The 24,933-nt window shown below is 37.4% G+C and overlaps 1 protein-coding gene across 2 annotated transcripts; it reads left to right on the top strand.

The window, feature by feature from the left end:
* The first annotated feature begins 1,556 nt into the window (after positions 1 to 1,556).
* LOC107422205 (phenylacetaldehyde reductase) lies at positions 1,557 to 24,933 on the top strand. 2 transcript variants are annotated; one of them, XM_060815550.1, is made up of 7 exons: positions 1,557 to 1,682; positions 1,976 to 2,145; positions 2,333 to 2,524; positions 2,955 to 3,117; positions 3,899 to 4,085; positions 6,294 to 6,303; positions 7,138 to 7,266. In XM_060815550.1, exons 1-7 carry the CDS (start codon positions 1,565 to 1,567, stop codon positions 7,264 to 7,266), a joined length of 969 nt encoding a protein of 322 aa, XP_060671533.1. In that variant the 5' UTR covers positions 1,557 to 1,564. The 2 variants fall into 2 exon arrangements, with proteins under 2 accessions (XP_060671533.1, XP_015887112.3); XM_016031626.4 differs by lacking the exons at positions 1,557 to 1,682; positions 1,976 to 2,145; positions 2,333 to 2,524; ... (2 more) ...; positions 6,294 to 6,303; positions 7,138 to 7,266 and adding exons at positions 21,556 to 21,868; positions 22,154 to 22,323; positions 22,511 to 22,702; ... (1 more) ...; positions 24,137 to 24,326; positions 24,498 to 24,933.

The raw sequence follows: 24,933 nt of genomic DNA, 5'->3' as shown, positions 1-24,933 counted from the left end.
TGAAATTATTTCTTTCATGGATAGACATTTGGGTACAATCAATTTTTTATTACAGAAAAAGACATTCCTAAGACTGCATTTAGAAGTCCTAGATCCATTGGTACATTTTAGTAGGTGGTAATGCCATTTGATTTGGAAAACGCAAGAGCCACATATAAGAGGGCTATGAATGCTATTTTTCACAACATGATAGGCAACCTCATAAAAGCCTACATTGATGATGTGGTAGTCAAGTTTGACTGAAGGCAGGAACATGCGACAAACTCACAAAAAAGTACTTGAAAGTTGAGGTAACACATCTCATTGTTACTCGATATATATATATATATATATATCAAACTTATTATTTCATTACTTAATTGACCAAATAGTCTCACATCTCATTATTACCGGATGTATATCAAACTTATTACTTCATTAGATATAAATGTGAAGGTATACCAATTGAATCAATATCATTTGAATTATATTATCAAATTGATAAATAATATGAAACAAACTGCATTAAAAATCAATGATGAATTTTTTTACTTTTCCATACAAGGTGTCTTTCTGGCTTACCTGCTAGTTGCATATCGTTAATATATAGGACCAAATACGCATTATATATGGATTAAAACTATAAGTATTATATATGGATTAAAACAAATAAATATAATGTTCCATTAAAATAATTTAGTGGCAAAGCTATACTATTTAATTATAATTCAAATCATTCCGCTTTAGCTACTAATATAAAATTATACATAGAAAAAAAAAAACTTCCAATCTTGAAAAGTAAGTAATTATAATTTATTATTAATGTATATATAAAAAAAAAGGATATATTACACTGCACACTCTCAAATGTTTCTTAATTACAACCAGATATTTTCATAAAGTTATAAAAATATAATTACGAAAGTATCCGATTGTAATAAAAAAAAAAAATCGATGATGTACAATGTAATACATCCTAAAAACAAAAGATCCTTGACTTTTGAAAAGTGACTAATTTAATATATTATTAATATGGTAGACCTATAACGTAAGACTGACAAATGCATTGTTACCGCAACGGTCATTTTTGTTTGATCAAGTTGGTAAGCAATATAAAATAAATTGCATTAAAATGATTAATAGGTTTTATTAAATTATTTTCTAAATATCCATATGACTTAATACTTTTTTTATTTTTTATTAGTTGCTTATTAAAAATTATACACAAAAAGGTCTTTCCCATTGAAAAGTAAGTGATTATAATTTTTATAATTTCATTATTATTGTGGTAGACATATAAGATAAGATCAAATGGTGTCACTATCTTATTGTCACAACAATTTTTTTCTAAAGGAGAAGGGATTTGTTGTTAAACTTATAACCTCATAGATATAGACTGAAAGGATACATACCTGCCTCTGCTTGTCTCGTCCCTATTTGGAGGGTTGTAGATGATGGTTGTTATGGGGGTATTGTTTTTCCCTCAACAAAAATACTAGCTTCTAAGCAGAAAGCACAGACTTTAAAAATAAAAAATTAAAAAAAATTAAAAAAAAAAATCCAGAGCAGAGAAAAGAGAGAAATTATGAGTGGGGAAGAAAAGGTGGTATGTGTAACAGGAGCATCTGGTTACATTGCATCATGGCTGGTGAAGCTTTTACTAGAACGTGGATTCAATGTCAAACCCTTTGTCCGTGATCTAGGTTATTTATTTATTTTTTATTTTTTCATCTTTTATGTAATTCAATAAACACCCCCTTTTTGTAATTGATTTTCACTTCCAAAACTCTGGTTTTTGATAGTTGTTTCATTTAAAGGAGAAAAAAATGGAACTAATCTCTGAATTCAGGTAATGTTTGTCTTCTTCTGTTACATGTTATCATATTAATTTTTAAAAAAATAAAAACAAAAATAAATAAATAAATAAAAACCCACATATGTCAATGAAGGACTAAATCTGAATTTGAGTTAGTTAATTTTATGAATTATGTCACAGATGATCCAAGGAAAACAGAACACTTGCTCTCACTTGAGGGAGCTAAGGAAAGACTTCATTTGTTAAGAGCAGATTTATTGGAAGAAGGAGTTTTCGATGCTTTAGTTGAGGGATGTGAAGGTGTTTTTCATACTGCATCCCCTACAACTTTTTCAGCCAACGATCCAGAGGTTGTTAAAAGCTCAGATTTTATATATATAGAGAGACAGATGAGTGTTTTGTAAATTTTATATTTAGAGAGAGACAGACAGTGTTTTGTATTTCCTAGCTAGTTCAAAATTAAAATTCGTTCAGTGGCTTAATAATCATATAACTTTTAAAAACTCGAATGGATCTTTTCTTTTCCTTGCATTTCAGGCAGAATTAATTGAACCTGCAGTGAAGGGAACGCTAAATGTTCTGAGATCATGTGTAAAAGTTCCTTCTATAAAGAGAGTGGTTATAACATCTTCCACAGCTTCAATTTGGTACAACGGAAAACCTCTAAACTCCGATGTGGTAGTAGATGAGACATGGTTTTCAGATCCTGTATATTGTGAGCAAAATAAGGTGTGTACGTATTAATTAATATGTGTTTATGGTTCTAATTATTGTTTTAAATGTAATATCTTAGTTCAAAAGCTTTTTCAAAATCCTAATTTACAAGAAAATAAAATAGAGTATCAACCCCTGCGATAATCATTTATTAGGTTGACAAACATTCAGTGTTTTGCTTTAATATTTTGCTTAAGTATGATTGTTTTTCAATTTGCAATAGTAAGATGCTTTTATATATACAGCGACCTTAAATCAGCGAAAAAATAAAAATAAAAAATGAAAAATTCAGTTTGTGTTTTTTCATCAATATCACACCTTGTGGTATATGTTGTAACAAATGTTGAACAGTATTGATTCTTGTTAGTCTGTGCCTTTTGAAAATTAGAGAGACAATATGCATAAACTTCCCATTATGTTAATTTCCTTGTATTTTTCTTTCTAGCTTTGGTATATACTTTCAAAAACTTTAGCTGAAAAGGCTGCTTGGCAATTTGCAAAAGAAAATGGTATTGACTTGGTGACCATACATCCGTGGATTGCTATTGGTCCTCTTTTACAGCCAACTCTTAATGTTTCGTCAGAGATTTTTATGAATCTCATTACAGGGAGAGTTCAGCAACTACATATGTTCTCTTTTCTTCTTTTTTTGTTGTTTCTTTTGGACTAATTAATGCAGGTTTGGAAGAAATTAGAACCAAATTAGTTGGTGCATGTTTTTTCCATCTCATTCAAAAATTATTTTCTGTTAAGTTGTAAGATTAAAATGTTAGTGCTAATAATATTTAAACAGATTAATTAAGCACTATAAACACTCATAGATCATATATAATAATTTTCACTATATCAAATAATTAAACTGATTAGAACTACGAATCTCCTAAAGTAGTCATAAACACACTGCACTTTTATCATTTTTCTCTCAAATTTACCAAAAGACTGTAAAATTAATCCCAAAACCCTAATAGAAAATATTATATCGTTTCTCTTAGACTTACACCACCAATAATCCCCAACTTTTTAAAAAATGAAGTCACGTGCAAGTTGCGTAGTTTATCCATTATTAACACATGAAAAATAATAATTAATAATAATATCAATATAATAATAAAGATATCACAGAAAATCCTACTATATAAATCAGTATAAGTAAATCAATTCTATTATTGGCAGAAATAAACCCTATAAATAAGTTATTAATTACTACTAATTTGCTCAAAATATCTAACCTAAACACATAATAAATATTATGCAAACATCTCATTGTATATTTAAGGTCAACAAGAAGTTACTTTTCATCCTACTTTTTTTATTACTATTATTTCTGTTATTTAGAAACTAATTGGGATAAAAATAGCTGAGATTTGTTTGTCGTTTTGGTTGCAGGACGAGCTCAACCATTTCCCTTTTTAGTTTATAGAGTCGTTGATGTTCGAGATGTTGCATTCGCACACATTCAAGCATTCAAGGTTCCATCGGCCAGTGGACAATACTGTTTAGTAGGAAATGTCTTGCACAGTTATGAGACCTTGAAGATTTTAAAAGAACTCTACCCTGCTTTAAGCCTTCCTGAAGAGTAAGTTTTCATTAGTATTAAATTTAAAAGTAATACTAAAAAGAAAATAAAAAATTCCTTAATTTCTGTAGTGTCTTTTGCACATACACAAACATATTTAGTTGATGGTTTGATTTTGGCTCCCTCACCATGTGATGTGAGTGAGATTTTGTGTTGGCCTATGACTTTTAGGTTTGAAGATGAGAAGTGTCAGGACCAGTCCAAAATTCCTCACCGGAACCCTAGACAAGCCTTGATCCCAGGGAAATCCTACCGGACCCTCTAGTGGAAAATCCGGCAGAACCTCCCCTAAAGGTTGGACTTACCACAAATTACCTGCACTGAAAACACACTTCTATTTTCATCCCCTTATTCCTCCCACAATACTACAAATTGATTCTACAATTTTACAGCACTTCGCAGGAATAACAGTAATCCAATGCATAAATAATAAATAAGTGTTCAGAACAGTATACAGAGCTTCATGAAGTGCTATTTAATAGAAAATACAACAAAGATGAAAAAAATAATACAACTGAATTGCACGAGTACAAAAGTACTTCTCGAACTACGATAGCAGCGAAGATTTGGTTCGCTCCGGATAAATGCCTACCACCCCTTGCACTTAAGGGAACGGAATTTAAAAAACATGAGATGCTAATCATCTCAGTGAGCGACCCTTGCTACTGAACACTTTTAATAATCATAAAAATAACAAATAAGGGAATTTAATTAATACCGGCAATTAAATAGGTAAATAAATAATAATAGTTGAAAATAATAATTTCTCTCAAAACTCTCACTAATCACTCCGTTGGAAATGTTCCCTTTTTAAAACATTTTCACAAAATCCGATATTCGTATTTCCCGAAAACCAAGGGATTAAACAACTTAATGAACAATAAATAAATAAATACCCCAAATGTAATTAAAATGTAAATAAATATAATAAATAACTTTTGAACACTTTGGGATTTGAAATTTTATTTGAAAATTTACACTCGACGCACCACACCATATACCAGTGATGCCCTCCGATACCCAGCGTCCCGAGCACCGACTGGCAGGGGGGTTAAAGAGAGAAACTTGCAAACGGCACTTCGGCGTCCCGACAGTATCGCTGCTGAAACCGTCATCCCGGCCAAGGAGGGGGGCGGCTGTGGCCAATATCAAACTTGCCTGCCCACGGTCCAATGGCAACTCACGGGAGACATAATACTTGCGCGCTAACCACATATACACTGGAACACCAATACTGTATGAGTGCGTCTAAAATAATTACTAAACTAATTATAACCGTACCGATTTTCCAAAAATTACCGTGGGAAATATACCAATTTTCACATTTACCATCCCACATATTTTCTTTTAACATACCCGGTACGGAAACATCGATAACAATAAAATAATAATTTTTCTCGTAACACGAGGTTCAACAAATAATATACCATGGGCATAATTATAAAAATTAAACCACCAATTAAACAAATAAATTCCTTAAAATATTTAAACCAATTATGCCCGAAAACAATATTAAAACCACATACGATTTATTATTGAAAATACCTTGCTCATGCGTAATAAATAAAATTAAATCACAATAAAATAATAATTAAATTGCACCACATGAGCATAATTCTAAATATCAATTAAACACCAATTAAATATAATTAATTGCCCCAAAATATTTTTAAAGGTGGGTCACTCACCTTAAGCGCGTATATCAGCTAAGATCCTCCGCAGGATCAACTCCACTACCCACACGTGCACCTAAAACATTCACAGTACACCAACCAAATATATTAATATTTTAATCGGGTAACTCCCAAATGGATACCCGGGGAATGAACACAAATGACAACTAAAAATGACGAGTAATATACCGAATCGAAGCTTGAGTGATGAGGATCACGGATTCGGTCTTACTTCCCGGAGATCGGACCCAAGGTGGCCTGAATCTCACCGGAAAGCTTTCGAGATTCGACTCCTCAATTCTCCCAAACCGTCACGAATTGGAGGAAAAGGACTCCTGATTTGGATTCAGGAGGTCGGAATTAGTGGACAGGGACCGGCGGTGCAACTGGGTACTCGCCGGAACAGTGACTTCCGGCGAGCCGCCGGGGTCACCGGCAACCGTCCCCGGCGGCGGCGCGTGAGGTCGCCGATAGCTGAGATTTTTTGGGGTTTTGTAGATCGAGGGGAGAGGATTCTAACGGGACAGGCGGTGAGGCAAACGGAGGCCGGACGGCGAAGAGATCAGGGTTTGAAGGTTTTCGACACTTCGCCGAAAAATGCTCCGATCCTAGCATGTCGGAGGTCCGGTGGCCGTGAAATTTGGTGGGTAGGCCGGAATTCCCACGGGTGAGAGACCAGTCAGGCGCGTGTGCCTTGAAAGTGGCCGGAAACGGGTCAACCACGGTGGAGGGGAAAAATCGCCGCCGAGCTTCGCCGGCTCAGTCTGGGCTCGTCCGGCAACCGGCGGTCATGAAATTTCGGGGTTCAGCCTGAAAATTTATCGAGTCTGGAGGCCGATCGTTTCTCTCTCTTCCTCTCTCTCTCCTCTCTCTTTCTCTCTCCTCTCCGACATTTTTGCCAAATAAAAGCCACCGTGGGTGACACTGTTCACCCATGTGGACCAATCAGGTGACGACACGTGGCGTTACTGTACACTTAAGCCAGATATAATAAGATATTACGGTATCCGGCGAACTTCACACATCCATAACTTTTTAACCAGACGTCCAATTTAAGCGTGCCGCTAGTCTATGAACTCGTATCGACGAGTACTTTACAACCATACAAAAGTCAAAACAAAATTACACAACAATAAAAAGTCAACTGCCGGCACCTTTTGGACAGTTTGCACCTCGACTTGTTTTGCCCATAACTTCCAAACCGTAGCTCCGTTTTTGACGTGCTACTAGCCTACGAACTCGGGACATCATGCACTTCGCCACGGTACTATGGTCAACTAGAAATTTCAACTGGAACAAATAGTCAACTTTTGACCCACTCGGTCAACGGTCAACGTGCACGAATTCCGATGTGGTTTGGGTCGGGGTGTTACAAGAAGGCCTTGTTGCCAAAACACCAAGTATCAAAGGAGAAAGCAAGAAGTTTGGGTGTTAACTTCACTCCTTTGGAAATGAGTTTTAGGGACACTGTGGGAAGCCTAAAGGAGAAAGGTTTTGTTGACATTTAGATAATTATCTCATAGAAAAAGGTCTTACGAGGAAAGGTAATTATAGATAAGCCACATATATCTACCCTTTTGTTCATTATCCTCAACCTTATGTAATTAAGTTAACTACATATACAAACTTTTTATTGTTGGGGTGAGAAGGTTATGACCAAGAGCAAGCTAGCTTGAAGTGTTAGCAACAAGCAAGCTTTTGGTGATGCTCTTGGGAATGGTTGTGTGTGAGTTGTGTTTTTAGGTTTTGGTTATGGTGTTTTCTGGTTTTTAGGGTTCCTAAAGTGTTCTAAGGTGTTGAAGAAGAGATAAGAAGAAGGGGACCACATTTGCTTTTGAAAATAAGGCTTAGATGATGTAGCCATTTCATTCATTTTACAATATAAGAGTTTAATTACAACTAGTTCACACATGCCAAGTGTAAGAGTCATACACTCCTCCGCATTTTGATTGTAAATACCAAGCCAAGTTCATCCAGGGTCATTAGTCAAGCCCATGGTCACTTGCTTGGATCTCTAGCTTTTGTTATTCGAAATAGTTCCATTATGATTCCTCGCATATTTTGATAGGTATTCCTGTCGGAATGAAAATGGCCCGATAAGCTCTTTGGAGGGGGGTGGCTAGTCGGCGAGTTGTTGGGCTAGACCACTAGCATAGGTGAGAACTTGTAATAGCGTGCTTGTAAACCTCTCTGCTGTTCTCTCCATCGAGACCGAATAAAACGAACGCATTTCCAATTCATCGTATTGTTGCCTTGTTTACTGACCCCATTTTCTAACGATTGTGTGATTACATGCTTTATTTTATTGCTTGCTTGGTGCATGCACAATACTAATATCGTGTGGGTTATTTGCTTCGATGGACATTAACGGTTGGCTTACTACCCGCGAGGGGCGAGTAAGCACCGCCCGGCCCCGTTGTACGCTTAGAGCGGTGGGACCGTGACAGTTGGTATCAGAGCAAGGTTGGGAGTCACTCGCACAAAATGCCGAAGCTGACAAACGAAATGCGGTTCGATAACATCGACCAGCAGCTCAGGGAGCTTGCTGGCGTTGTAAATGCACATATTAGAGGCCACAACTGGCAGGAGGCCTTCGAAAAGATGGAGACACTCGATGACATAGTCAGTCGAGTGAGCGCACTCAAGAGGAATCAAACCACATGGGGCAATGCCGGCCCTTCGAGCTCCACTGCGGGCGAGCGAGATGGAGCAATGGAAGAGGCCATAGGGAGATTGATGTCTACGGTCAACGAACTGACGGAGGACTTTCGAGCCACCGTGGAAGCCCTAAAGATTGAAATGGGGCAAATAAATACCAAGCTCGCCATCACCATGCGAGCGGTAGAAAATCGACCTGCTGTCCCAATGGGCGGGGACTATGGACGAATGAAAGTGCCTGAGCCCCGAGCGTATGGAGGGGCACGAGATGCGAAGGAGCTCGAAAACTTTTTGTTTGATATGGAACAATATTTTCGAGCAATAAAACCGGATTCGGAGGAAACAAAGGTCACCATGGCTACAATGTACCTAACCAATGATGCAAAACTATGGTGGCGATCTAAATACGAAGATATCAAGAACAACAGGTGCATCATTGACACATGGGACCAGCTACAGAAGGAACTCAAGAACCAATTCCTTCCCGAGAATGTGGACTACATTGCCCGACGACATTTGAGAGAATTGAGACAGACGGGTAATGTAAGGGACTACGTGAAAGCTTTCTCGGCCCTCATGCTCGATATACGCGACATGTCTGAGAAGGATAAGCTCTTCTACTTCCTGGAAGGGCTGAAACCTTGGGCTAGGACAGAACTTCAACGACAGAGAGTACAAGACCTAGCCTCAGCACTAGGGGCAGCGGAGCGCCTAATGGACTACTCAACAGAGAGCCCCATCAATAGAAGGCCCCAACCGTCTCCTTCGAATGCCAATAGCAGTAGACCCTTCAGGCCTGCCAATCTCCCAAGACCTGGGGGAAGCGACAATAGGAAACCTCCGAACACGAGAGAGCCTCCACCGCGGAACCCCAATGCATTCGGATTTAGACCCCGACCTCTTACATGTTTCCTATGTAATGGTCCCCACAGAGTGGGCGAATGCCCCCATAAGACCGCTCTTAGTGCTCTACAAGCATCTATTCGCTCCCAAGAGCACGAAGGAGGGCGAGAGGAGGTAGTAGAAGAAGGAGAAGATGGCGCACAAGTGGGAGCGCTGAGATTCTTGAATGCCCTTAATGGATAGGTCGTTCAGGCCAGGAAGACCAATGAGAAAGCTCTTATGTTCGTGGATGCGGCGATAAATGGAAAGGCAGCAAAGAGTGTGATGGTGGACACAGGTGCCACCCACAACTTTTGTTCAGAAATTGAAGCTCGAAGGCTGGGCCTACGCTTACAAAAGGATGCGGGGCAAATGAAAGCAGTAAATTCCAAAGCCTTACCTACGGTGGGCCTGGCGAAACAAGTGCCTCTCAAGTTGGGAACTTGGGAGGACCGAGTGGATTTGATTGTAGTACCAATGGATGACTTTGATGTAATCTTGGGAATGGACTTTCTAGTGAAGAAGAAGGCAATCCCTATTCCCGCCGCTAACAGCCTGTTGATGATGGGGGAACAAACAGGAGTAGTTCCCGTACAGAGGAAGCAATTGAACAACCCCAAACTTCTATCGGCCCTCCAATTTAAGAAGGGAGTAAGACGTAAAGAACCCTCTTACATAGCACTAGTGGTAGCGAGGGAGGGTGAAGATGATGAAACTACCCCTCCTATGGTGCTGGATGCCTTAAAATCATTCAATGATGTGATGCCGGACAACTTACCAAGGAACCTACCTCCTCGACGAGATATTGACCATAACATCGAATTGATACCAGGAGCAAAACCTCCAGCAAAGGCACCCTATCGGATGGCCCCTCCTGAGCTGGCAGAGCTACGGAAGCAACTCGGGGAACTTTTGGAAGCAGGGTTTCTGAGACCCTCGAAGGCACCTTATGGCGCTCCTGTATTATTCCAAAAGAAGAAAGATGGAACTTTGCGCCTGTGCGTAGATTATCGAGCCCTGAACAAGGTCACGGTGCAAAACAAGTACCCGATCCCTTTAATAGCTGACTTGTTCGACCAGCTAAGCGGAGCCAAATTTTTCACTAAATTGGATTTGAGATCGGGATACTACCAAGTGAGAATCGCTGAAGGGGACGAAGAGAAAACCACCTGCATCACACGATACGGAGCCTTCGAATTCCTGGTGATGCCTTTTGGGTTAACGAATGCACCCGCAACATTTTGCACCCTCATGAACCAGGTATTTCGAGACTTCCTTGACAAATTTATGGTGGTGTATCTTGACGACATTGTAATCTTCAGCCCTACCCTGGAAGAGCATGTCGAACACATTCGAATGGTACTCCAGAGACTCCGAGAAAATCAATTATTTGTGAAGAAGGAAAAATGTGCTTTTGGCAGAAGACAAATCAAGTTTCTGGGACACATCATCGAGGAGGGGAAGATCCGTATGGACATGGAGAAGGTTAAAGCCATCCAAGAGTGGAAAACTCCTGCTAATGTGAAAGAACTTAGATCATTTCTGGGATTGGCAAATTACTACCGCCGCTTCGTAAAAGGATACTTGAAGAAAGCAACTCCCCTAACGGAATTGCTAAAGAAGGAGGTGCCTTGGGAATGGAGCAAGGAATGTGAGGGCGCATTCCAGGATCTAAAGGAAGCTATGATGAAAGACCCAGTGTTGGCCCTGCCGGACATCACCAGACCCTTCAAAGTCCAAACCGATGCATCTGACTTCGCTTTAGGTGGGGTCCTACTCCAAGATGACCATCCTGTCGCCTACGAAAGCAGGAAGTTATCAGCGGCAGAAAGAAACTATACGGCTCAAGAAAAGGAGATGCTTGCCGTAATTCATTGCTTAAGAACCTGGAGACACTACTTATTGGGGTCCAGCTTTGTAGTAAAGACTGATAACTCAGCCGTTAGTCACTTCCTTACACAACCAAAACTGACCCCAAAACAAGCTCGTTGGCAGGAATTCATTGCGGAGTTTGACCTTCAATTCGAGCACAAAGCGGGGACCAAGAACCAGGCGGCGGATGCCCTAAGTCGCAAGACGGAGCTTGCGGCACTAAGGGTGGTGGCTAACATGGCTGCGAGTACTATCGCGAATTCAATGCGAGAGCTGATAAAGCGGCATTTAGGGGGAGATCAATGTGCCCAGAATATCCTCAAGCTGTGCAAGGAGGGAAAAACTCGTCAATTTTGGGAGGAAGACGACCTACTGTGGACAAAAGGAAATAGGTTATTTGTCCCAAAGGCTGGAGACCTAAGAAAGATGTTAATGAGAGAATGCCACGACACTTTGTGGGCTGGACATCCGGGGTGGCAAAGGACGTATGCCTTAATCAAACAGGGTTATTATTGGCCACAGATGCGTGACGATATTATGGACTACATCCGAACCTGTCTTGTGTGCCAACAGGACAAAGTTGAGAGGCAGAAACCACCAGGGCTGTTGGAACCTCTATTCGTCCCGTCATGCCCATGGGAGAGTGTGTCAATTGATTTCATCACCAACCTTCCAAAGATTGGGGATCTTTCAAGTATTTTGGTTATTGTGGATCGATTCTCGAAGTATGCAACATTCATCCCTGCCTCAAAGTTCTGTACGGCCGAGGAAACTGCCCGCTTATTCTTCAAGTATGTGGTAAAATATTGGGGTGTGCCGCGCCACATTGTAAGCGATAGAGATGCCAAGTTCACGGGATCTTTCTGGACAGAACTATTCAAGCTTCTTGGGTCCCAGCTCAACATTTCCTCCAGTTATCACCCACAAACGGATGGGCAGACAGAAAGATTCAATGGCATGTTGGAGGAGTACCTACGACACTTTGTGAGTGCCAACCAGAAGAATTGGGCGCAACTACTTGATGTAGCTCAATTCTGCTTCAACGCACAGAAGGGATCTCCCACAAGTAAGTGCCCCTTTGAAATAGTTAATGGCCAGAAGCCCTTACTTCCACATACAGTCGATGAATACCAAGGAAAGAATCTAAGGGCTTTCAACTTCACCAAAGAGTGGAAGAACAACATGGAAATAGCCAGGGCCTACTTGGAGAAGGCAGCCAATCGGATGAAGAAATGGGCAGACAAAGACCGGTGACCCCTAGAGTTCAATGCGGGGGATATGGTGATGGTGAAGCTAACTCGAGAGCAATTTCGCTGGCTAAGGGACAGAGACCCCAGGTTGATGAGAAAATATGAGGGACCAATGCCGATCATTGCCAAAGTAGGGAGGGCATCGTATAAGGTGGTTACCCCAGGATGGATGAGAGTGCACCCGGTATTCCATGTCAGCAACCTCAAGCCATACTACGCCGACGAGGAGGATCCAGCGCGCAACACTCCAGCAAAAGCCGAAGTCAAGACCAAGCTACCGAAGACAACCAAGGAAGTGGAGGAGATCCTTGCAGAAAGAACCAGAAGCGTGCATCGTCAGCCAGTACGAGAATACCTCATCAAGTGGAAGGGACTGGGAGAAGAAGAAACCAGCTGGGAGAAGGAAGGAAACTTGGCAGCCTACAAGCAGCAGATCGAGGAGTTCAAGGCAGCGGAGTCGTCGAGGGCGTCGATGGAATGAGTGGGGGAGGATGTAAGAGTCATACACTCCTCCGCATTTTGATTGTAAATACCAAGCCAAGTTCATCCAGGGTCATTAGTCAAGCCCATGGTCACTTGCTTGGATCTCTAGCTTTTGTTATTCGAAATAGTGCCATTATGATTCCTCGCATATTTTGATAGGTATTCCTGTCGGAATGAAAATGGCCCGATAAGCTCTTTGGAGGGGGGTGGCTAGTCGGCGAGTTGTTGGGCTAGACCACTAGCATAGGTGAGAACTCGTAATAGCGTGCTTGTAAACCTCTCTGCTGTTCTCTCCATCGAGACCGAATAAAATGAACGCATTTCCAGTTCATCGTATTGTTGCCTTGTTTACTGACCCCATTTTCTAACGATTGTGTGATTACATACTTTATTTTATTGTTTGCTTGGTGCATGCACAATACTAATATCGTGTGGGTTATTTGCTTGCGAGGGACATTAACGATTGGCTTACTACCCGTGAGGGGCGAGTAAGCACCGCACGGCCCCGTTGTACGCTTAGAGCGGTGGGACCGTGACACCAAGCATGTGAGCTTACAAAATGAGTAAAGTATTTGAAATTTAAAAAGTAAAATGGTCAAAACCTAAATTTTCATACATAAAAGAGGTAAAAATCAGCTGCAACATGTCTATTCCAAATATAGTAAAAAGTGGCACATGGTTTGAACAAAGTTCCTATTGTTTAACTAGTTTGGGTAAACAACCAAACTAGCTTCACCTACTTAGTTCCCCTTTGTATCTGTTTATGAAACTTGGTTTGAAGCATCCTTGGTCATCAATAAATATTGTTCTAAGATCTAGGAAAGTTCTTGAACCGGATCATGGGCCAAACAGCTCCAAAACTGACCCATACTCTGAATACTGGGCCCATCAGATACAGCAATCTGTTTGGAATAGAAAATGGACTTTTCCATGTCATTTTGACCTGAAATTTGAACCATAGTCTTATATATATGTCTGTAAACATCCCTCAAAATTTCAGCCCAAAAATCCATTTGCAACCTGAGATATAAGATAAATAGTGGAACTATGTTGCTGGAAATTATGAATCCAGCACCATAGGCATTTCAAGCATAACATTCCTACTCTTTTGTGCATAATTTTGCCTATACTTTTGCATACATAACTTAGGAACAAAACATTATCAAAATATACCTTGCATCAATTAAAAACATACAAAAAAATATAAACTCATAAAAGGAAAGGATTTGATACCAAGGTGTGCATGCTAGCCGGTGACATGCACCATCAAGTGGCAAAATTGCCACACTTCAACATTTATATGTGCCATAATATGACTTTCTATGCTATTTATATTTGAATAAAAGGTTTTTTGTTTTTTCCCCCTTCTTAACTTGCGTCTCGGGATATTTAAATTTTAAATCTAGATGATTGCTAGAGGAAACAAAGAAAACAATCGATTTTTCACTCAAATGTTTTTGGATAATTAAAAGACAATAAATTCTCTTTGTCTTCAATGAAAAGATTCAAGTTTTATACCAACTAAAAATAATCATTACCTAAATGATCACAAAACAAAATTTTTAACCAGTTTAACAAAGTCAAAGCACAAAAAAAATTGCCTATTGTCAATCATTAACTGTTTCTTATAACTTTTTTGGAGATGACATGCTTGTCAAGGTGAAGATGAATAAAATGTTTAATGAATCACCCTGTAATATTTCTAATAGTTATAGCTTTTAGCATAAATTGTAATTTAACATAGTATGAAAGTCAAAACAAGTTTTGAAAATTTATAACTTCACCTAAAAGTCTTGATAATTTCATCTAAGATAAAAAAGGGGGAAAAAAAAGAAAAAAGAAGAACATGTAAAGATCCAAATGGCAATCATTCTCATTTGAGCTTTGAGAAATAGTGATCATGCTTACTTCCAGTTGCTAAAAAATTCTTAAAAGAAAATTTAAAAATAAAATTAAGGAAAAGGTCAAATATTTTGAAAGAAATGTTAATTATGCTCACTTATTTAATAGTTGGGATGGAACTTGCACAAATATATTACTTTGAAGCATATTATATTTGTATTTATTTATTTTTAATTTTTGTTAGTTTATAAAAAAATATTGAAGAAGTGTTGGATGAGATTGCTAATCTCATGTAGGACAGTAGAAGAAACTTAATTGAAAATGTAAATTTTCTTTATAACTTTTGCAGGTGTATAAAATTATAAATTATTGATTTTTTTTTTTTTTTGGTTCGATTTGTTATTGGTGAGGAAGTCTACAAGATAGGTTGAAGAACCAGGGGATGACTCTTTTATTGTTAAAGATGTGACAGAGGGACAAGGTTGTTTTAGTGCTTCATTTTTTCTTTTATTATTATTATTATTATTTTTTTTTTTTTTTGGAGATAAAATATTGCTTGAAATTTATGTCTTTTCCATATTCTTCCCTGTGAAATTTCTCTTATCCATTTTCCAAATTTCAATGATTTCAATTTCTTAAAGTGTCTTATGATGTGAAAGCACAAGGGAAAGATAGAAAAACTTTTTAATGGAATATGTCTAGTCGCATATTTAATCTGAATCCTTTAACACAAAATATGCATAAATAAGGTTAAAATTACAACGATAGTTACAAAACTAGAACATTTTTTGTCATGTTGAGAATATGGGTAGGGGAAGGTGAAAGGGGATTGCAAATTAAGTTTTTATTCCCTTGTTTTGTTTTTTAAAAATTAGGCTACATTCAAAATATGATGAAAACTGCACAAATGGAGTACAGGATTCAAGTTCAACAACAATTATCATATCACTGTATCATAATCAGGACATATGGAAATAAGTAAGGATGAAATTGAGTTTCCAATTTGATTTTTTGACTAATGGTGGTTCATGACTGTTTTCTGCTTCACCAATATTAAATTTAATCTGGTCTAATTTACTTAGACCTTCTAGTTTTATAAACTTGCATTTTCATAGAGTTTAATTTATTTTGTGTTAACCGTAGTTTATAAAAAAAATAAAAAATAAAAAAATTATTGGATTAAAATGTAATGAATTGAAATTTAAGAATTTAAATTGCAATATTTTGAATTTAAAATTCCAAAGTGTAATTTTTCTAAACATATGGTATTAATTGCAGTTAGCCATAAAATATAAAGGCATGCTTACAAAACAGACAGAGCAAGAAGGTGTGGGTGTTACAATACTCTCCCCATATTTGTATACGTTTCAAATTTTATTTTCTCTCGTTTTATGGAAATTAACATTATTAAAAAAAATACAACATGCATAAACAAATCAAGGTGAGAAAATTTCTTCCAAAATGTTTGATATGATCCATAAAATGTGCACAGGTTTGGAAATCTGATTTAATATATACCGATAAGATAGATCATGTGCATACAATAAGTTCCAAGCTTATAATAGAATCCATAAAATATGCACCAAATTTTCAGAAAGCTAATTCATTACCGATAAGATAAATTTTGTATATATATAATATAACAAGTTCCAAGAACCATAAAATCTACCGATAAGATACATGTGTACCAAGTTTGAAAAGTTTATTTGGTATGGATAAAGATAAATAATGTGTATATGAAAAAAATATATATATAAATATATATATATATATGACATTAATGAGAGGTTGAGGCCAGAAAAAAATAAAATAGAATAAAATAAGAGAACACAAACCGTTATGGGAACAACTGATATATTATACATTGTATATCTAGATTTACAAGATTGGCCATGTATAATCCAACAAGATTTCAGTTTAATAATTTATCATGCATAGTTTATTATTTTTTAAAAATCATGTTGTAAAACATGCCATAAAAAACCAATTTGAAAAGAAAGAAAAAAAAATAATAATTTCTGAAACAGTTGTCTACTACTCTCAATGTGTACAAAAAGTAATTTGCAGTCCAGGAAAAAATAAAAAAAAAAAAATTGAAAGGGCTATGGAGAAAAGAAAATAATTAACCAAAATTTTGGGTTCAGTAAAGTTACCACACTCTTGTGGAACTCTACCTGGCAAATCTCCCAATTTCAGCTCTTGATTGGGTTCTGGCTCCATACTACTGTCAATTTTGTTCACGTTGGAGAGCAAATACAGTGAAAAATCCCAAGCCTTTTTTTATTTTTGCAGTACTAGGCTCACTGGTCGATGGTGGAGCGCCTAATGGTGAGATGAGGCTGAGCGGTAAAAATATATTATTTTTGAAAATTAATTATAAAATATTTAAAATGTTTAATTTTGCTAATATTCTAGTGGTGACAAAGCAATAATGTTGCAAATTAAGAAAATTGGCATGCCAGATTGCACCTCATTTGGTAAAAATAGGAAATAAACAACCACCGCAAAGAATGTCAACTGATGTCATACTAAAGGTAATCATTATGACAGCCATATGTGAAATGTTGTCTAATATAATCTGTCAGGACCCGTCCAGAATTCCTTCCCCGGAACCCTAGACAGCCCTGATCCCAGGGAAACCCTATCGGACCCTCCAAAGGAAAATCCGACAGAGCCTCCCCTAAGGGATTTACTTACCACAAATTACCTGCACTGAAAACACACTTCTAAAAAAATATCCCCTTATTCCTCCCACAAACTACAAACTGATTCCACAAATTCCAGCACTTCTCAAAGCAACAACAGTCCAGTGCATAAATAAAACAGAAGTATTCCAATAGTATACAGAGCTTTAAGAAGTGCTAAACAACAGAAATACAACAAGGCTGAAAAGAAAAGAAATAATACACTGAAATGAAAGGGTACAAAGAAACTTCTCGAAACACAACAGCAGCGGAAAACTTGGTTCGCTCCGGAAGAACGTCTACCACCACTTGCACCTAAGGGAACGGAATTTAAGAGTGTGAGATGCTAATCATCTCCGTGAGTAACCCGAACTACTGAACACCTTTTGATAATAATAATAAAGTAATAACAATTAAGGAGTGGAACAAATACCAACAATTAATAATAAATAATAATAACCTTGGAAAATAATGATTTCCCTCAAAACTCTCACCAATCGCTCCGTTTGAAATGTTCCCTTTTTAAAACCTTTTCGCAAAACCCAATGTGCATACCTCCCAAAAACCAAGGGATTAAATAATTTAACAACAACAATTAAATAAATACATACCCCAAATATATAATAAAAATATAATAAATTATAATAAATAAATTTTGAACACCTTTGGGGTTTAAACCATTATTTGCAATTACACCGACAATTACACCTGACGCACCACACCATATACCGGTGATGCCCTCCGATACCCAGCGTCCCGAGCACCGACTGGCGGGAGGTTAAAGAGAGAAACTTGCAGTGGTCACTTCGGCGTCCCGACAGTACCGACTGCTAAAAACCATCACCCGGCCAAGGAGGGGGGCGGCTGTGCGCAACAATAACCTTGCCTGCCCACGGTCCAATGGCAACTCACGGGTGAAGTAATAACCGCACGCTAAACCACATAATAACCGCGTGCTAAACCACGTGTCCATACACCATACACCAGAACACCAATACTGTATGAGTGCGTCTAAAAATAAACATAAACAACCAACCGTACCGTTTTTCCAAAAACCACCGTGGGAAGTATACCAAAATTTCACAAAACACCATCCCACATATTTTATCCAATCACCCGGTACGAAACAGCGATAACAACAAACCACAATTTTTCTCGAAATACAAAATGCAACCATAAAAATACCGCGGGCATAATTTATAAAATTTAACCAAATATTTTCATAAAATATTTAACCTAATTATGCCCGAGAAATCACATTTGAAACCACGTGAAATTAATACCGAAACATACCTTGCTCATGCATAACAAATAATTTAAATTAAACCGCATTAAAATCATAATTAAACCACACCACATGAGCATAATTAAATACTAAATTAAATACCAATTAAATTTAATTAATTGCCCAAAATAATTTTTGAAGGTGGGTCACTCACCTGGAGAGCGCAAATCAACTAAGATCCTCCTCGGGATCCACTCCACTACTCGCGCGTGCACCTGAACAACCACAGTGCACAAACCAAAAATATTAATATTTTATTCGGGTAATTCCCAAATGGATACCCGGGGAGCGAACACCAAGCGACATCTAAGGGTTACGAGTTATATACCGAATCGAAGCTCGCGTGATGAGGATCACGGATTCGGTCTTACTTTCCGGTGATCGAACCCGACGGGGTCGGAATCTCGCCGGAAAGCTTTTCGAGTTTCGGCTCCGCAATTCTCCCAAACCGTCGCGAATTGGCGGAAACGGAAGTCGGATTTGGGTTCAGGAGGTCGAACACTGCGGACTGGAGCTGGCCGGAATTTTCGGGTACTCGCCGGAACAGTAATTTTCGGCGGGCCGCCACGTCACCGGCAACGGTCACCGGAACAGTATTTTCCGGCGGTGGCCGTTGGCTGTGAAATTTTGCAGGAGAGCAATCCAACGGGACCGACGGTGAGCAAAACGGAGGTCGGACGGCGGAGAAATCACCGTTTGAAGATTTTCGACCCCTCGCCGGAAAACGCTCCGATCCCGGCGCGTCGGTGGTCCGATGGCCGTGATTTTTGGTGGGTAGGCCGGACTTGAGGAGAGGATCAAGGCTGTCAGGCGCGTGTGGCCGGAAAATGGCCGGAACAGTGCCGATTCGCGGTGGCCGGCGGTGGAGGGGAAAAATCGCCGCCAAACTTCGGACGTCCGATCCGGGCGCGTCCGGCGGCCGTTCACCGTGAAACTTGGAGGTTTTGCCGGAAATGAGGTGGGCAAGCTTTTTGTCCGGCGCGTGTACAGTAACTCGGCCGGAACAGTGGCAAAATCCGGTGGCCGGCGGTGGCTCTCTCTCTCTCTTTCTCTCTCCTCTCTCTCTTTCTCTCTCTTTCTCTCTCTTCCCCGAGAGTTTTTCAAAATTAAAACCCTGCGTGACACTGTTCATGCCACGTGGACCAATCAGAAGTTGACACGTGGCATTTCACTGTTCACTGACCCAAAAAAACATTAAAATAATACGGTATCCGGTAAACTTCAAACGTCCATAACTTTTTAACCGGATGTCCGTTTTGAGCGTGCTGCTAGTCTGTGAATTCGTATCGACGAGCACTTCACAACCATGCATGAGTCAAAGCTCAATTCCCCATAAACAAAAAGTCAACTCCGGCACCCCTTGGACAGTTTGGACCGCAACTTGTTTTGTCCATAACTTCCAAACCGTAGCTCCGTTTTCGACGTGCTACCAGTCTACGAACTCGTGGCATCGTGCACTTCGCCACGGTATCCTAGTCATCTCGCAATTCCCACCGAGTCAAAAAGTCAACTTTTGACCCCCTTCGATCAACGGTCAACGGTCAACCTCGGTCAACGTGCACGGATTCCGGTGCGATTTGGGACGGGGTGTTACATAATCACAGTGGTAAAGAAGAAGGAAAAGATTTGAATATGCATTGATTTTAGAAATTTGAATCTGGCCACTTCCCAACATGAATATCCAATGCTGATAGCTGATTTACTAATAGATAGAACAGCCAAAAATTAAATTATTTCTTTCAATGGATGGACATTCAAGACACAATCAATTTTTTATTACAGAAAAAGACATTCCTAAGACTGCATTTAGAAGTCCTAGATCCATTGGAACGTTTTAGTAGGTGGTAACCTCATAAAAGCCTACATTGATGATGTGGTAATCAAGTTTGACTGAAGGCAGGAACATGTGGCAGACTCACGAAAAGTGTTTGAAGGGTTCGGATAACACATCTCGTTGTTACCCTATATATATATATATATATATCAAACTTATTATTTCATTATAATAGTCTCACATCTCATTGTTACCTGAGGTATATCAAACTTATTACTTTATTAGATATAAATATGAAGGTATACCAATTGAATCAAAATCATTAGATTTATATGATCAAACTGATAAATAATATGAAAGAAACTGCATTACAATCAATGATGGATTTTATTACTTTTTCCATGCAAGGTGTCTTTTTGGGTTACCTGCTAGTTGCATATCGTTAGTATATAGGATAAAATACGTATTATATATGGACTAAACAAATAAATATGATGTTCCATTAAAATAATTTAGTGGCAAAGCTATACTACCTTGTCTAGTAAAGATTTATAATTCAATTCCTTCCGCTTTAGCTACTAATATAAAATTATACATATAAAAAAAATATTTGCCACTCTTGAAAAGTAACTAATTATAATTTATTATTATGTATATGTGTAAAAACAAAAGATCTTTGACTCTTGAAAAGTGATTAATTTTAATTTATTATTAATATTGTAGACTTATAACGTAAAACCGACTCATCTATTGCTACCGCAACGGTCATTTTTGTTTGATCAAGTTGGTAAGCAATATAAAATAAATGATATTAAAATAATTAATAGGTTATATTAAATTATTTTTTATCCATATGACTTAATAATTTTTTTATTTTTTATTAGTTGCTTATTAAAAATTATACACAAAAAGGTCTTTCCCATTGAAAAGTAAGTGATTATAATTTTTATAATTTCATTATTATTGTGGTAGACTTATAAGATAAGATCAAATGGTGTCACTATCTTATTGTTACAACATTTTTTTTCCCTAAAGGAGAAGGGATTTGTTGTTAAACTTATAACCTCGTAGATATAGACTGAAAGCAAATATCCCTGCGTCTGATTGTCTGGTCCCTATTTGGAGGGTTGCAGATGATGGTTGTTATGGGGGTATTGTTTTTCCCTCGACAAAAATACTAGCTTTTAAGCAGTAAGCACAGACTTTAATTAAATTAAAAAAAAAAAAAAAAAAGAATCCAGAGCAGAGAAAAGAGAGAAATTATGAGTGGGGAAGAAAAGGTGGTATGTGTAACAGGAGCATCAGGTTACATTGCATCATGGCTGGTGAAGCTTTTACTAGAACGTGGATTCAGTGTCAAAGCCTCTGTCCGTGATCTAGGTTATTTATTTATTTTTTATTTTTTCATCTTTTATGTAATTCAATAAACACCCCTTTTTGTAATTGATTTTCACTTCCAAAATTCTGGTTTTTGATTGTTGTTTCATTTAAAAGGACAAAAAAATGGAACTAATCTCTGAATTCAGGTAATGTTTGTCTTCTTCTGTTACATGTTAATATTAATTTTTAAAAAAACAAAAATAAAAATAAAAATAAAAACCCACATATGTCAATGAAGGACTAAATCTGAATTTGAGTAGGTTACTTTTATGAATTATGTCACAGATGATCCAAGGAAAACAGAACACTTGCTCTCACTTGAGGGAGCTAAGGAAAGACTTCATTTGCTGAGAGCAGATTTATTCGAAGAAGGAGCTTTTGATGCTTTAGTTGAGGGATGTGAAGGTGTTTTTCATACTGCATCCCCTATTGCCTTTTCAGCCAACGATCCAGAGGTTGTTAATAGCTCAGATTTTATATGTATATGGAGACAGATAAGTGTTTTGTAAATTTTATATTTAGAGAGAGACAGACAGTGTTTTGTATTTCCTAGCTAGTTCAAAATTAAAATTCTTTCAGTGGCTTAATAATCATATAACTTTTAAAAACTCGAATGGATCTTTTCTTTTCCTTGCATTTCAGGCAGAATTAATTGAACCTGCAGTGAAGGGAACGCTAAATGTTCTGAGATCATGTGTAAAAGTTCCTTCTATAAAGAGAGTGGTTATAACATCTTCCACAGCTTCAATTTGGTACAACGGAAAACCTCTCAACTCCGATGTGGTAGTAGATGAGACATGGTTTTCAGATCCTGTATATTGTGAGCAAAATAAGGTGTGTACGTATTAATTAATATGTGTTTAAGGTTCTAATTATTGTTTTCAATGTAATATCTTAGTTCCAAAGCTTTTTCAAAATCCTAATTCACAAGAAAATAAGATAAGAGTACCAACCCCTGCCATAATCATTTATTAGGTTGACAAACATTCAGTGTTTTGCTTTAATATTTTGCTTAACTATGATCGCTTTTCAATTTGCAATAGTTAGATGCTTTTATATATACAGCAATCTTAAATCAGCAAAAAAATAATAATAATAATAATAAAAAATTCAGTTTGTGTTTTTTCATCAATATCACACCTTGTGGTATATGTTGTAACACGTGTTGAACAGTATTGATTCTTGCTGGTCTGTGCCGTTTGAAATTAGAGAAACAATATGCATAAACTTCCCATTATGTTAATTTCCTTGTATTTTTCTTTCTAGCTCTGGTATATACTTTCAAAAACTTTAGCTGAAAAGGCTGCTTGGCAATTTGCAAAAGAAAATGGTATTGACTTGGTGACCATACATCCTGGGATTTCTATTGGTCCTCTTTTACAGCCAACTCTTAATGTTTCGTCAGAGATTTTTATGAATTTCATTAAAGGTAGAGTTCAGCAACTACATATTCTCTTTTCGTCTTCTTTTTGTTGTTTCTTTTGGACTAATTAATGCAGATTTGAAAAAAATTAGAACCAAATTAGTTGGTGCATGTATTTTCCACCTCATTCAAAAATTATTTTCTGTTAAGTTGTAAGATTAAAACGTTAGTGCTAATAATATTTAAACGGATTAATCAAGCACTATAAACACCCATAGATCATGTATAATAATTTTCACTATATCAAATAATTAAACTGATTAGAACTACTAATATCCAAAGCAGCCATAAACAGACTGCACTTTAACCCCTTTTTATCTCAGATTTACCAAAAGACTGTAAAATTAATCCCAAAACCCTAATAGAAAATAGTATATCGTTTCTCTTAGAGTTACACCACCAATAATCCCCAACTTTTTAAAGAATGAAGTCATGTGTAAGTTACATAGTTTATCAATTGTTTTAACACATGCAAAATAATAATTAATAATAATAAAAAACTGGATAAGTCAAATGGGTTACTAAAAATGACCAGTTCCTCTATCCAATAGGCTAATTGAAGGTATTAGATAATGTATGTCTAAAAGTCCTACTATATAAATCAGTAAGTAAATCAATTCTATTATTGGCAGAAATAAACCCTATAAATAAGTTATTAATTACTACTAATTTACACAAAATATCTAACCTAAACACATAATAAATATTATGCAAACATCCCACTGTATATTTAAGGTCAACAAGAAGTTATTTTTCATCCTACTTTTTTTATTACTATTATTACTGTTATGTAGAAACTAATTGGGATTAAAATAGCTGAGATTTGTTTGTCGTTTTGGTTGCAGGACGAGCTCAAAAATTTCCCTTTCCAGCTTATACATTCATTGATGTTCGAGATGTTGCATTCGCACACATTCAAGCATTCGAGGTTCCATCGGCCAGTGGACGATATTGTTTAGTAGGAAATGTTTTGAACAGTTATGAGACCTTGAAGATTTTAAAAGAACTCTACCCTGCTTCAAGCCTTCCTGAAGAGTAAGTTTTCATTAGTATTAAATTTAAAAGTAATACTAAAAAGAAAATAAAAAATTCCTTAATTTCTGTAGTGTCTTTTGCACATACACAAACATATTTAGTTGATGGTTTGAGTTTGGCTCCCTCACCATAAGATGTGAGTGAGATTTTGTGTTTGCCTATGACTTTCAGGTGTGAAGATGAGAAGGCCTTGTTGCCAAAACACCAAGTATCAAAGGAGAAAGCAAAAAGTTTGGGTGTTAACTTCACTCCTCTGGAAGTGAGTTTTAGGGACACTGTGGAAAGCCTAAAGGAGAAGGGTTTTATTGACATTTAGATAATTATCTCATAGAAAAAGATCTTAGGAGGAAAGATAATTATAGATAAGCCGCATAAATCTACCCTTTTGTTCATTATCCTCAACCTTATGTAATTAAGTTAACTACATATACAAGCTTTTTATATATGCCATAATCAATATTCTAAAATATTCTAAAAGGCGTAAGGCGTCGTAAGGCGGCAAGGTCAAACCTTAACCCTTACAAGTATAGACGTGCCTAGGAGTGTTTCATAATTATATTATTATTTTAATTATTATAATGCTGTTAAATGAACAAAATAATTTATC

This window comes from Ziziphus jujuba, chromosome 3 (assembly GCF_031755915.1).
Source record: "Ziziphus jujuba cultivar Dongzao chromosome 3, ASM3175591v1".
Taxonomy (NCBI): Eukaryota; Viridiplantae; Streptophyta; class Magnoliopsida; order Rosales; family Rhamnaceae; genus Ziziphus; species Ziziphus jujuba.
This window is presented reverse-complemented; position numbering and strand designations above follow the sequence as displayed.